Here is a 15,596-nt window from a genome sequence, read left to right as displayed (position 1 = left end):
CCGTAGAATATGTTGAGGATGATTCTTCCAACTCTCAGATATTGGTTCAGGGATCTCCTGTCTACTCTATGAGATACTACTTTCCTACCTATGCTGAGAAAAAGCCTTGTGGGGTGAAACAACTCAATCTCCATCCATTCGGTGTGACCAAAGATGCCTCGTTTTATGCCCTATGGGCCCCCCCAGAGGCCTTATTGGGATCCCAGAGCCCTCTGTTGCCAACAGTTCTTGAGGGCCTCAGTCCATTTCCCAGAGAGCATAGGGAGAACCATTCTTTTGAACCATCACTCCCTCCTCCTCTACCTGAGCCTTTAGATGAGACCTTTGAGGAGCAGGAGGCAAGGGTTGACAAAAAGGTAAAACAAACATTTCTTCCTCATCACCAGATGAGGATGTAATGGACCCACCATCTTCCATTGCAGATGATGTTAGACAGTTTCAGGCGCTGATGAAAAACATTGCAGATATGCTTTTAAATTCCTTTAGAGGAGATCCAGGATTCTCATTATAAACTCCTGGACATTGTACGTTTTTCAGCTTCTGCATGTATGGCCTTCCTGTGAATGAGGCTTTGCTAGAGTCTGCTGAGACTATGTGGCACACTCCAGTTACAACACCCCCAACTTGTAAATGTGCTAACAAAAATATTGTGTTCCAGGCAAGGACTTGGAATTTTATTTTCATACCTGTCACTGAATTGCTTGGTGGTAGAAGTGTTAATGAGCATGGTAGTAAATTCCATATTCAATCTATCCCTTACAACAAAGACAAGAAGCAACTTGATTGCTTTGGTAATAAGAGTTACTCCTCAGCAACTTTACAATTCACAATCACTAATCACCAAACGATGTCAAAACGTGTCTACATTAACTACAATAAACTTAGCAGCTTTATTAAACATTTACCATATAAACCATAGAAATCACCATAAAATTATCTTTAAATGTAATGTGACTTTCCAATGACATGGTAGATGGTCAGATATTTTTGGATAAGAGGATCTGCAAAAATATGGGGAAATCACTTAGGTGTGATCTTTGGAGCATCTGCTTCATTTATTGTTGTGCTTTTTTCTACTAGAATTCTGGAGCCAAATTGCATTTCTTTATAACAGCACAAATTAATGAAATGTGTTGGTGGTGTCTAGCAAAAAATTCTTGTTGGGCTTAAAAATCAAAACTTTTACTATTCTCAGAAATGTATGTTTATATTAAAAGTACTGACTTTAAGTTTAATGCATATTTATTTTTACCATAAAAATAGTTGTTTTTATTTTGAATAGGGAGGCCTACATGCAGCTGTGTGCTGGGTTTTACAGGACCAAACTGCAATCAAACAGTTTGTGATCATTTTTGTCAAAATGGAGGAACCTGCAGTGTCACTGCTGGAAATCAACCCTATTGTCACTGCCTGACTGAGTACACTGGAGACAGATGTCAATATTGTAAGTAATACTCCATGTGCCAGGGAACTCTGCAGCATATTGAAAGTTTTATAAAATTGAAATTTAAAGTGAGTAGTTGCCTGAGTGGATTTTCCTGTTCCTCCAACCCCCTGTAAAACTCAATCCAAAGTTTGTTTGATCACAAGTATAATGAATTTGGTAGACTAAACCCACCCCACTGAATACTTAACTAGAGAAACTAACTGCAAAACTGGCAGGAACATTGGCATAGAAAGGGGCATTATAAGTCATGATTGAGGTCTGTGGCTTTTTACATTGGCATAGGTCTAAAATTCACAATTTTTTTATAGTAATTACAATAAACAGCATAAATTAATGGTTTTGATATTTCCCTCTTGTGGGTATTGCGTATAACCAAGAATTGTGGTTATAGGTCTAATGCAAAAATTATTAATATATAAAAACCATAGATACAGGCATATAACCTGTAATTAAGATTACAATATTTATTATTTTCCCAGTATGTATTTATTATGGCATGGAGTATTTTCTCAATATGCATTTCTTATACATTTGTGAAAGACACTGCACAGCAGAACAACTTGCTTTGCCACGTCAATATACCACCATCCTCCCTGTCACTTACACGGCTAGGATGTTATCTTTGACTCCTTTTCCTTAGTCCTCCATATCCAAGTTTGGTCCAAACCCCTGGTACTTCTTCCTTCACAACATCTCACCATTTTTTATGTCCACATGGCCAACGTTTTGTCCAATTATTGATAATCTTCTGTCTTGATTACTGTAATCTATTCCTGTCTACACTTCCTGATATGCACATTGGTCCATCCTACCTGCCTAAACTATGATTGCCAAAGTTATCTTTCTCACATGTTGATATATATATAACTATCCCTCCTCCCACCTTCAATTTGTAAAGATCGCTAGGCTTGAATTATCTCAGAAAATTTACAAAGAGAAGTGAGTATTTTAGAAATCCTCAAGATATAGTTTGTAAACTAGCATGTGTGGAACTATTTCTTTTCTGAAAGGAAATACTTTTTATCTACCAACATTACCTGTCACCCATAAAAGAGAGCTCCTGTAACATTTATAAGGGCTTCACGGGAAGTTAGATGTGGTTACAGAAGATGGTTTCCTTCCTTTTCGAAAATGTAATGGGTTTCTCTGTCTTAATGTATTAGAACAGTAAAAATTCTGCTGAAATGTTGTAGTATTATGTAAAGGCTGGGAAGAAAGATTGGCCTACATCTGTCCTTTTATTTTTTTTAAGAGATGTGAATAGATTAAAGATTTTCTGTGTGAGAATCTTACATAAATGTACTGACTTAAGTAGCCCTTGCCACTAGAGGAAGATTGATTATGCATTTTTAAATTTTCACAGAATACCTAGATAAAGCTACCAAACAATTATGTCACCTTTAGACTTTCTAGGAGAAATCATTTTTGTTAGTGGAAACATGATGATAGTCATGCCCCTGTTTATAGCTTATCTGTGTGTTGTTCTTTTGAAATGTGTGCCCTGATAGATTGTCATTCCAATGCTTCATCAATAATAGCATTTTAAAAAAATTGCTAATAACTCTTGCTGTGAGCATTAGAATAACTTATTTCACAGCCACCTGCAGAATTCTGGAATTGGAGATGGCACAACCTCTTAAAATCAACATAGTTTTCCCTAAATAAATAAGATTTTTGATACAGCACTTTATATAAGAGATGTAGACCTGTTATGAGGCTATGTATAGATTGTAATAACATATTTTTGAAGACAGTCATAACCTGTCCTATGAAGTAGATAAAAATGCTGGATTTAAACAAAATCAAGGGGAAATTAGGTATTGTAAAAGTCTGTTTCACAACTCTTTACCAGATACTAAAAACGTTTTGTTTAACAGTGAACGGTCTGTCAAACAAGGAAAAGGTTAGTAGGTATCTTAAATAGGATTTGTATTGAAATAAATGGAATGTATTTCCAGTTGGGAGACTATGAAATAAATTCAAGTCTTTGAATGCAAAAACAAAAGTAATTGTGATTCTGTCCTACTTGTTATTAAACAAACTGCATGGATTCACAAATAACTATCTGCAAATACAACTGGGTATTTGAAAACAATATAGTACATAAATCATGCACAGACAGACACACAGATTAAGAAAAAAATATTTACTTGAGGTTTACCCCAAACCAAACAAATTGTTTCTAGTTGAATGCTTCTGCAAATATCATTTTAAAAAGAGAATTAATTTAAATGTAAATGTAGGGGTACTTTTTAAACAGCATGTTTATTATCAGATTTGGATTGTCTGCTGACACTGTTTGGAATAACAGCATAATTCAAAGAGGTTTAAATGCATTAAGGCTTTTGTTTGTATAAGACTTCTTTCTTTTTTTTTTCTTTTAAGGAGCTTCCAATATTTGTAGAGTGCTTTCTAATGGCCAACAGTTGTTTGATATAAAGATTGTACTGGTATTCGGTTTATAGTTAACAATTTAAACATATATGCAAGGTTTGTTTTTCACTTGTATGTGATATTTGCTTGTCTGGATGCTGAAACAGATTATTACAACTTCATTATAATAAAGATCAATTGTCCGTAAAGCACATTAGTTTTTGCCTTCTAATGGTAACATGGATGGTACAAATTAACATAAAAAGAAATATGCCCGTATGGACCCCAGGCCTCCAAGCAGCAAATATTACACAAGTGTTTTATGAAAGGGATATAAAGTTTATGTGCCCAATTTCTTTCATGCTTTTATTATTATTATATTCCCTTATTTGTTCTCATACTTATTTTCTTCTGGATGTCTAACCCAATGTACTGCCATAGATTCTTGTTAGGGCTGATATCCTGAACCTGCGTTCTCATGTGAGATTACTGGATGCTGGTAAAATGCATTTAAGTACATGAATGTAAAAGTTATGGCATTTTATGAAATATACATAGAACTCACCAGGTTACACAGCATGACATTATCCTGATGCTTACATTCCATAGAACCTAAGGTTTGTACAATAATTATAGTCTGCATATTTGTGTTCATCTCCTTGAAAAAAATTCCTTATTTAAAATTCCTTCAGTGGCGCATGTGGAATAATTAAGCTGTTCAAGTTCATTTCTTGAAACAGTCAAATGGAGAAAAGGTCTGACCCATTTCAAATATGTAAAAATGAATATAGCACTCTTGCAATAATTTCATTTTCCTGAAACTGACAATCCTTTCCTTCAGAAAAGTTGGGTCAATTAATAGAGTTTATTATAATTCAGTCTGTAAAAAACACCTAATTTTTGTGTTGGGTAATATAATCCTCTGGTATTTGTGTTTTTGTTTGCTTCAGCCTCACTGCATAGAAAGAGTTGGCCCTGTATCTTGTGGTTTTCATGTCCAAGTGCAGGAAACATCTCTTTACTTTAGCTTTCAAAAGAAGACAGAATTTTTAACAATCACAATACTTAACTAAATGAACTACTAATCTGTATTTTAGGATGGGTCTTGGTTTTGTGTTTTGAAAGCCTCTCACATACCACAGTGACGAGCACCATATGCATTCAGTCTGATTAGCTAGATGGAGAAGCAGACTGACTGTCTAACTATAATCCAACATTCCTCCACACTGTGCCTTTTGCAAAGCTAAATAAGAATTTGATTATTTTTACAGAGGATTTTAAAATTATTACAGGTCTCTTTTTAGACCAACCTATTTTTCATGTTGTATTGCCAGATTATCATTATATTTGATTACTTTGGTTTTGGGACCATATAGTATCTGTAATCCAACAAATTGGGAGATACTTTTCTCTAATACAGGTGGACCAGAATGTTGGCTACAGTAAGGATGATTTGCCACTATACTTCAATGCCGCAAAAAAGCCCTAAACTCGCTTAAGTGTCCAGCTGTGGATTCCCTGGCTCACCACAGCCCCTACATCCCATCATAAACTCTGGTGTGGGTAGGAGATATGTTCAGAAGAGGTGTTACTGGAGCATGCTCTGCTTCAGTGATCTCTGGCTGTCACAAAGGTCCATAGGGGCTGTTGCAGGCAACCTAAGTTTGAAGAGCCTAGTGGCTACTGTAATTTACGATGGAGGCCAAGCCATCTCACCACAGCCCAAGGACATGGGAAATAGCAAATGTGACATGGAGGTAACCCCCTTTTGGGTGCTGCACTGAGCAGCTCTTCTTGACCTGTGCAACAGGACTGCTACCTCTCTAAGCTTGGTTCTCAGCCCATTCTATTGCAGTGATTGGATGTTTAGATTCTATCTACCTTTCTCAAATAGCAGGAACAATATGATTTTTTTAAAGTTATTTAACTTCTGGAGAAAAGGCTGCTATTAAAAATAATTCAGGAAAGCCCTTGGGCTCTGTTTAGTTTTTCTGTCGATTTTTATTAATGTGACAAAGCTCTGTCCTTGCCTCCATGGGTCCCACGTTTCCTGGCAGATTTCGCCAGCCTCAGAGGCTCACTGTGACCCTCCACATAACCCTTCTTTCTCTAGAGACAAGGGTCACAGTCTACTGAGCCGTTTTCATCATAAGCCAGCAAGGGAGGTGAGGAGAAGTTATCCTTCCTTGCTCAGTCTCTGTTATCTCCCAGTCTCAGTGATTAATCAGGAGTCAAAGGGGGGGGGGAAGAGAGCCCGGTCCCACCCTCTACTCCGGGCTCCAGCCCAGGGACCCTAATAGTATCAGCTTTGGTAGCTGACCTTTTAGAAACATGACATGTACAATTCCCTTGGCTACTTCCCCCACAGCAGTCCTCACTTCCTCAAGCTCCACTTCACCCTTATCTCAGGGCCTCCTTCCTTGTGCCTGATATGGTGTGTACTACTCAGTCTCTCCAACAGCACAACTTCCTCCCACAGCTCCCTCACCTGACTAGCTGGGAGGCTTTTCACTAGTTTCAGCCAGCCCCTGATTGGCTTTAGGTGTCTCAATCATCCTAGCATTCTCCCTGCCTTCTGGAAAGTTCTTAATTGGCCCCAGGTGTCTTAATTGACCTGGAACAGCTTCCATTTCACTTATCCTGGTACCAGGGATTTGTTTAGCCTGGAGCTAATATATCTATCTCCCACTACTTTTCTATAGCCATCTGGCCTTGCCCCATCACAGTTAAACATACAATTTTTTGGTTCACTATTCATTATGTATTCAACTATTGATGCAAATGTGCCCCATGCAATCAAAAATGGAGTGGAATGGAATCTTTTGGCCATCGGTGTCTGTTGGGATGCACCTGTGCCTTGATTGTCCTGTCTCCACATCATACCTCTCAAGGACATAAAAAGCAGAGCGGGGGCCAAGCATCATTCTGTGAGTTATATCTTTTATGCACTTGCGAACTTAAAACATTATTCCCTTAGATGAGTTTAGTGTTTAGAAAAAAAAGTCCTACTTTAACTTTAAGTTTCCATTTGGATACTTTATTCTCTTTTGTTATCTGGTACCAAGTTTCTTTAGTCCTCATGGCTGAACAGAGATCGCTAGAGTTTAAGTATTGACTGTTCTGTGAAGTGGCTATATGTCTCAATGATGATCACACCAGGTGTTTAGTTTGCTTTTTTGAGGCGCACATCACAGACAAATGTTCAGTTTGTCATTCATTTTCTAAAACAAACACAATGAGAGAGACTTGACTGAAATGTTTTCCTCTGCACAAATCCATGAGGTCAGCTTCTGATCCAGGCAAAGAAGATCCACGCAGATCTGAACAAACCTCTTCCAGAAGTAATCTGGTGAGCACTGGCTCTATGGTCAGTTCCAGGCCTCCTACCACTTCAAAACACTCCTCTAGGTTCCTGCTTCCAAATTTTCCTCATTGGCTAATAGAGGTAGGAGTTCATACTGCTTTTCTAAAGAGCACACATATAGATTGTCATCTGAGGTACCTAGGAAGAAAAAGAGGCAAACAGTAATTTGTTATCTCTCCCTACCCATCTCTCTCTTTTCACCTAAGAAGACAAAGGAAACAGCCGTTGGACTTTAAGAGCAGATCCTGGCCTGTGAGTTTGGTCAGCATTGTTACTGAAACATGTAGTAATGGACTTCACTTTGAACCAAGTCTAGTTTGTTAAGTTTAGAAAGTGTTTTATCTTTATTTTTCTTGAAACCATTTCTGACTTTAATGCCTCATTATTTGTTCTCACTTAAAATCTGTCTCTTTGTAGTTAAACAAACTTGCTTTATTCTTTAATTCACAATTAATTCAGTGTTGTGAATTGTTTGGAAAACTCCATTTAAGGTAGCAGACTGATGTACGTTGATCCTCTTAGAGGGGAGGTGGACCTAACATACCTGGACTGTCCAGCACAGTGAAAAATGTACGTGTTGGGGGGAGAATTTGGAACAGTGAGTATGTTAGGGTTAAAAAAACAAAAAACCGCTAAGGAAGGAGATTCCACCACCTCCCTAGGTAACCCTTCCAGTGCTTCACCATCCTCCTAATGAAAAAGTTTTTCCTAATATTCAACCTAAACCTCCCCCACTGCAACTTGAGACCATTACTCATTGTTCTGTCATCTGCTACGACTGAGAACAGTCTAGATCCATCCTCTTTGGAACCCCCTTTCAGGTAGTTGAAAGCAGCTATCAAATCTCCCCTCATTTTTCTCTTCCGCAGACTAAATAATCCCAGTCTCTCCCCATAAATCATGTGCTCCAGCCACCTAATAATTTGTGTTGCCCTCCGCAGGACTCTTTCCAATTTTTCCACATCCTTCTTGTAGTGGGGGGCCCAAAATTGGACACTGTACTCCAGATGAGGCCTCACCAATGCCAAATAAAGGAGAATGATCACGTCCCCTGATCTGCTGGCAATGCTCCTATTTATACAGCCCAAAATGCTATTAGCCTTCTTGGCAACAAGGGCACACTGTTGACTCATATCCAGCTTCTCGTCCACTGTAACCGTCTGGTCCTTTTCTGAAGGACTGCTGCCTAGCCACTTGGTCCCTCGTCTGTAGCAGTGCATGGGATTCTTCCGTTCTAAGTGCAGGACTCTGCACTTGTCCTTGCTGAACCTCATCAGATTTCTTTTGGCCCAATCGTCCAATTTGTCTAGGTCCCTCTCTATCCTCTCCCTACCCTCCAGCATATCTACTGCTCCTCCCAGCTTAGTGTCATCTGCAAACGTGCTGAGGGTGCAATCCACACCATCCTCGAAATCATTAATTATTAGTTGGGGATTGGTCCTGTTTTGAGCAGGGGGTTGGACTAGATGACCTCCTGAGGTCTCTTCCAACCCTGATATTCTATGATTCTATAATTGGGGTAGACCTGCAAGTAGTAACCAATGCTGCTGAAAGCCAGAGACACTCAGAATGTGACTTGGATGCTGTTATTGAGGAGCCTCGGTTGGGTGCCACAGCAGCAAAGCATTGTGAGGCACCCCAAGTTGCAGGGCAAGTGGTGACACAGCCCCTCACTGCCTGGATTGCACCCCTGAGTGTCATACAAGTATATCATTACCTCTGTCTACTCTGGTGCTAACAGTTCTTCCTCTTACTATATAGCACACCAAAGACCACCAGAGCCACTGAGAAAGAAACAAAAAATCCATAGGTGAAGGCCCTTGACCTCTTCCTCAGCAGCAATGAGATCTACATCCCCTCAAGACAGCCTAGGTACACTCTTGAAGGAACTATACCCTCTCCAGGTCCTACCTCCCCTCCATACCCACCTTTCCAGTCCCTTTGCAGGGAGTCCTCTAATGACAGACTGTTGCAACAAGAGGTGGGGTCACTTCTCATCTCTCATAGTGGTAGATGTTCCTCTTCAGTTCAGGAAGAGAGGTTTTTATTTCTGTTACTTCTTAATTACCAAGGAAAAAAGGAGGATAGTGATCAATTACAGTCTTGAGGAAAATCATTACATTCATTCATTGATTCAAATTCCAAATTGTAGCCCTTGCCTTAACAATCCCACCCATAAAACCACAAGATTGGTTTGCTGTTCTCAAACTCCAAGACATCTATTTTCATATATTGGACCATCTAGAACACAAAAAATACCTAAGATTTCAAGTGAGGACCTCGTAGTTTATCAGCAGTTGTCCAGTGCTTATGTCCCCTTTGACCAGTTCTTTACTCACCCTACAATTCTTGTACTAATCCTGTATTCTCCAGTTTAACTAATAATTCCACATGTGACACTATCAAATGCATTAAAAGTCCAGATACATTAGTTCTACTCCATTTCCCTTGTCATAATATTATCAAAGAAATATATCAGTTTAGTATTGCATGGTCTACTTTGGTAAATCCATGTTATAGTTCATTCTCCATTTACCCCCATGTTCTTAACTTTTCTGTCCTTCAAAATTTGCTCTAAAACTTGCATACTATTGAGGTGACACTAACAGGTCTGTAGTTGCCTGGATCACTTTTTCCCCTTTCTTAAATATAGGTACTATGTTTGCTATTCTCCAGTTATTTGGTACTGCCCTCAATTTGATAGATTTATTAAGAAACATTGCTACCATATTTGCAGTTTCATTTGATATTTTCTATCAGTATATTGGGATGGAAATTACTCAATCACTGCCCCATTATTACCAATTTGAGCTCATTAAGCTCTTTGAGCTTTGCTCTCATCTCGGATGTGGTAATTTCCATTTGTATTCACTCATTCCCGTTAGCCATTATGTCTGTGCTCCATGTTCTACATTATCATCCTTACTAAAAACTGAGGCAACGTATTCATTTACTTGTTGGGCCATATCTAGATTATCTTTAATCCTGGTGGCCTTTAAGATCCATTTCTTTACTTGTTCTCTTTTTATTTATATGACTAAAAAAACTTTTGCATTTGTTTTAGTTTCTCTTGCAAGATCTAACTCAGCTTGACTTTTGGCAATACTCACTGTATTCCTCTACTTTCTGAGCTCCAAGATTTAGCATTCTTTGTTGATTGATCCCTTTGTCTATTCCTTGAAAGCTCTCTACATGTTGTTAATATTATTTGTGAGGTGGTTAAGCATCCATTTGGGTCTGGAGCCCTTTCCTCCAAGTTTTTTCCTCTTACTTGGGATGCAAATATATTATTATTTTTAAAATAATTTTCATCAATACCTTTTAATGTTTCTTTGCAGATGTATGCCACCATTATTGTGTGAATTCTGAATCTTGTACCATTGCTGGTGATGGAAGTGTAGAATGTGTCTGTCCTGTACAATATGAGGGTCCAAAATGTGAAGTAGACAAGTGTGTAAGATGCCATGGTGGGCACTGCATAATAAACAAGGACAGTGATGACATAATATGCAAGTAAGTGTTTTTGTTAGATTTAAAGTGATATATTATATACATAGATGAATTAATAGTTAAAATGCAATAATCAGTAAATCATTATACTTGATAGTGTAGAACAGAATTGTACCACATGAATGGTGGGTTACAAGATGGTGTAAACATGGTATCATCATTAGCTCATAAGTAACCAGGCAGAGTCCTTTTTTTTTTTGGTGGAATTTGAGGATCCAAGTTTGAATATGACAGGTGGGATGGAATGATAACCTGTACAACTTCAAGGAGAGCATAACCTCAACCAAAACTAAGAACTACATTTTACTCCACATTCTCAGTAAGTAGAAAACATGACTGTGCCATGGAAGCAGAGGTTATATATTATTCTGAACATTTTTGAAAGTAAAGACAGACATAATTTCTTAGATTATCAGTAACCTGGACAGAAGTCCTTGCTTATGAGTATAATAAATAGAAAGTATATGATGGTGTGGGATGCCATAAAGCTTTTTATTGTTGCAGGTTTGGGACAACCACGTTACTCATAAGATGCAAAAAACACTAGAATATTGTGTGTTATCCCCAATAAATGGAAATAAAACATTGCAGTGCTCCATGCCATGACAAATTTTGTGCCAATTTATGCCACATTTTTTGTCTTTTTTGGGTCTCCTTATTCTTTTACTACTTTGAAATATATTAATTGCTATGGAAACAGTTACATCATTGGCATTGCAGAGTTCAGTGATATTCACATGTGCAAGTGAAGGCAATTTATATTTAATGGCTTGAATTTTATATCATACATTTTGAAATACAGGAGATTGTAATATATTTTTATATATCCTACATAAGAAAGATACATAAGAAATAAAACACGGTAGGTATCATACATAATTATTTAGCAATTATAGAATAGTTTGTATTGTTTTTAAGCTATAAGTCCAAGAGCTAATTATCTTTACCCACCTAAGACATGGAAGAATTGGCCTGAAAAGCATAGCTTGGTGTGTTGCTACTAATCCCAGCATTCTTTAACTAATTGTTTAATCACAGAATCATAGAAATGTAGGACTGGACTGGATCTCAATAGGTGATCTAGTCCAATCCCCTGCACTGAGGCAGGACTAAGTATTACCTAGACTATCCCTGACAGGTGTTTGTCTAACCTATTCTTAAAAAACCTCCAATGATGGAGATTCCACAATCTCCCTAGGTAATTTGCTCCAGTGCTTAACTACCCTTACAGTTAGGAAATTTTTCTTAATGTCTAACTTATATCTCCCTTGCTGCAATTTAAGTCCATTACTTCTTGTCCTGCCCTCAATGAATAAGGAGAATATTTTACCTCCTCCCCTTTATAATAACCTTTTATGTACTTGAAGACTGTTATCATGTCCCCTCTGTCTTCTCTTCTCTAGACCAAACAAATCCAGGTTTTTCAATCTTTCCTCGTAGGTCATGGTTTCTCAACCTTTACTCATTCTTCTTGCTCTTCTCTGCGCTTTCTATGATTTGTCCACATCTTTCCCAAGTTGTGGTGGCCAAAACACAATACTCCAATTGAAGATTTATCAATGCTGAGTAGAGTGAAATAATTATTTCTTGTGTCTTGTTTATAACACTTTTGCTAATACATCCCAGAATGATGTTCACTTTTTTTACTTCAGTATTACATATTTGACTCATTTTAGGTTGGGATTCACTATAACCCCTAGATCCTTTTCTGCAGTACTCCTTCCAAACCAGTTATTTCCCTGTGTGTATTTGTGCAACTGGTTTTTCCTTCCTAAGTGTAGTAATTTGCATTTGTCCTTATTGAATTTCATCATATATTTTTCAAACCATTTCTCGCATTTGTCAAGGTTATTTTGAATTCTAATCCTGTCTTCCAAAATGCTTGTAACCTCTTCCAGTTTAGTATCATCTGCAGCATTTATAAAAGTACTCTCTCTGCCATTATCCAAATAATTTATGAAGTTATTGAATAGAACCAAACTTAGGATAGATCCCTGCGGAACTCCACTCAATATGTCCTTCCAGCTTGATTGTGAAAAATTGATGATTATTCTCTGAGTACTGATTTTCGACCAGTTGGGCTTCTCTAGGCTATATTTCCCTAATTTACTTATAAGAAGGTCATGTAAGACAGTATCAAAAGCCTTAGTAAAGTCGATATATATCACACATACTACTTCTCCCATCTGCAAGGCTTGTTACCTGTCAAAGAAGGATATTAGGTTGGTTTGACATGATTTATTCTTGACAAATACATATTGACTATTATTTATCTCTTCAGCCAGTTCCTTAAGTATTTCTTCAGTTCCCGCTGACTTGAAGATACCTAATTTGTTCTTTCCCTATTTTAGTTTCAGATCCTGTTACATTTACACTGTCATTCACTATGTTATTCATCCAATTATTGCTAATCTTTTTGGTGAAAACTGAAATAAAATAGGCACTTAACACTTCGCCCATTGCTGTGCTTTCTGTTATTGTCTTTCCTTCCTCATTGAATAATGGGCCTATTCTTTCATTGGTCTTTGTCTTCTTCTAATTTATTTTCAAAATGTTTTCTTGCTACCTGCTATTTCCTAGCTAGTTTAATCTCATTTTGTGCCTTGACCTTTCTAATTTTGTCCCTACAGGATTGTGTTTATTTTTTATATTCATCCTACATAATTTGACCTAGTTTCCACTTTTGTATGACTCTTTTTTCAATTTCAGATCTTTGAAGTTCTCCTGGTTAAGACAACGTTGTCTCTTATCATACTTCCTATCTTTCCTACAGATTAGGATAGTTTGCACTTGTGCCTTTAATAATGTCTTTTTAAAAAAACTGCCAACTCTACTGAACTCCTTTTTCCCTTAGATTTGCCTCCCACAGAATCTTGCCTACCAATTCTCTGAGTTTTCAAAAGTCTGCCTTCTTGAAGTCTATTGTCTTTATTCTCCCATTTTCCTTAGAATCATAAACTGTATCATTTCATGATCAAATTCTCAATAAATTCCTTCCTATTTCTCAGAATCAAAAATAGAACTGCCTCTCCCTTAATTGCTTTCTCCATCTGTAATAAAAAGTAGTCTCCAATGCATTCCAAGAACTTGTAGGATGATTTGTGCCATTCTTTATTATTTTCTCAACAGATGTCTGGGTAGTGAAGTTCGCAGTCACCATCAAGTCCTGGGCTTGGATGATATTGTTAGTTATTAAAAAAAAGCCTCATACACCTCTTCTTCCTGGTTCAGTGGTCAACACTAGACCACTACCATGACATCACCATTGGTTTTTTTTACACCTTTTATCCTTACCCAGAGACTTTCAGCAGGTCTGCCTCCCACCTCTATCTTGACCTAAGTGCAAGTATATACATCTTTTATACACAAAGCAACACCTCTTCCCTGTTTTCCCTGCCTGTGTTTCCTGAACAAGTTGTGTACTTCAATGCCAATCTTCAAGTGGTGTGAATTATCCCACCAAGTCTCTGTGATGCCAGTTATACCTTTTTGTCTGTCCTTTGTCCTTGCTATCATTGCCTGTATTTCCCCCAGATTCCAACCCTTCCCCCAGGTCGTCATGTTCTGGACTAACCCATGTGCATTTGTCTCCTGCCCCCATTGAACCTAGTTTAAAGCCCACCTCCTTGCCATCTGTCCTCTAACGATCTGTCAGTTCTCCCTATTAGCCTCCCAGGGCAGTTACAAACCAAATTAACCCTGTTCTGCATTTTATTAGTTATATACAAATAGTTGTAAACAGTCCATAAGTACTTTTAATAGATAGTCATAGTGTGGAATCAAAAGTCTTGGTTAGATGTTTGCAATTTTTCAGCTCTTTAATGAAATGTTTGATGATTTTGGCTCACCATGATCCTTGTCGAAGATGATAGAGCCATATAGAAAAAAGGCATTTAAAACATGTTGCTTTTATGCCTCAGGGAAGAGCATTCAGCTAAAGACACTGGTGCCTGCAAGGCATTCAATTAAAAGCGCCCAGAAGGACTGAAAAACTCAGCTCTTGAAACTGCTTCTGCAAGAGGCTCTGAAAACACATCTAGGAAATCCCATTAAAAAACATATACTAAGAGAACACTAAACTTGTATTCCAAATTCAGCAATTGCTAAAGATAAAATTATACATGTGTAACAGTCATGTTCTCGTAACTAAAGTGTTAATAGAGTATATACAATCTACATGTACCAGATTTTGGGCCCTATTATGACTGCTTTAAGAAGCACTGCACCCACTTTAAAGCACCACAAAAGGATTTTTCCTGCTCAAGGGAATATTGGGTGCAATAGAGCTACTGTAGGGAGTATAGCCACGGAAACAAGGCATGGCCACCTACATCCTGCAATCCCTAGGTACTGGAATACTTTTTGGGGGCCACAGGAAGCCATCATAATGCTGGAGAAACAGGCCAGTGCATCTTTGAACCCATCATTTTTCCTGACCTGTGCCATGTGAACAAAAGCTGGATCCAAGAACTATTGTATGTACTTTATGTTATAGCTTCCCTTTAAAAAGCAAATTACAGTAGCCAGTGTTATTTTTTAAAATGTGTTTTGCTTTTTTAATTACGAGCCTATATACACCTGTCAATTCTGCTTTGTTTTCATCTTATAAAATATTTAATTTTGTATCTTTGTAAAATAGATAGAATAAATAGACCTACAGTTGACATTACACAAATGTGTAATATGCTTCACAGAGAACAGCAGTCAGGTTTTTCCATAAATATGAATGATTGGAAGATAATCCCTAACTAAAGGGTTAAAGAAAGAAATAGCTTTTCACATTCATGAGCAAAATCATCAGCATCATGAAACCCTTTTTGCAATTTGAAAGTTGCTTTGTAATTGGCCTTTCTTTAGAAGCCCTGTTGTTAGTGCATATTATTGCTGGAACCAAGCTACCAC

General features: G+C 37.7%; 1 protein-coding gene across 1 annotated transcript in view; it reads left to right on the top strand.

Annotated features, from left to right (window-relative positions):
* Nucleotides 1-15,596, top strand: part of LRP1B (LDL receptor related protein 1B) — a 1,336,604-nt gene that overhangs the window by 1,283,342 nt on the left and 37,666 nt on the right. Inside the window, exons 84-85 of the mRNA XM_043505072.1 lie at nt 1,283-1,444; nt 10,523-10,697. Of these exons, the coding sequence (XP_043361007.1) occupies nt 1,283-1,444; nt 10,523-10,697 (337 nt within the window). The remainder of the gene's footprint in view (nt 1-1,282; nt 1,445-10,522; nt 10,698-15,596) is intronic.

This window comes from Dermochelys coriacea, chromosome 11, assembly GCF_009764565.3.
Source record: "Dermochelys coriacea isolate rDerCor1 chromosome 11, rDerCor1.pri.v4, whole genome shotgun sequence".
NCBI lineage: Eukaryota > Metazoa > Chordata > Testudines > Dermochelyidae > Dermochelys > Dermochelys coriacea.
The sequence above is the reverse complement of the archived record's forward strand: the minus strand, read 5'-3'. Positions and strand labels throughout refer to the sequence as shown.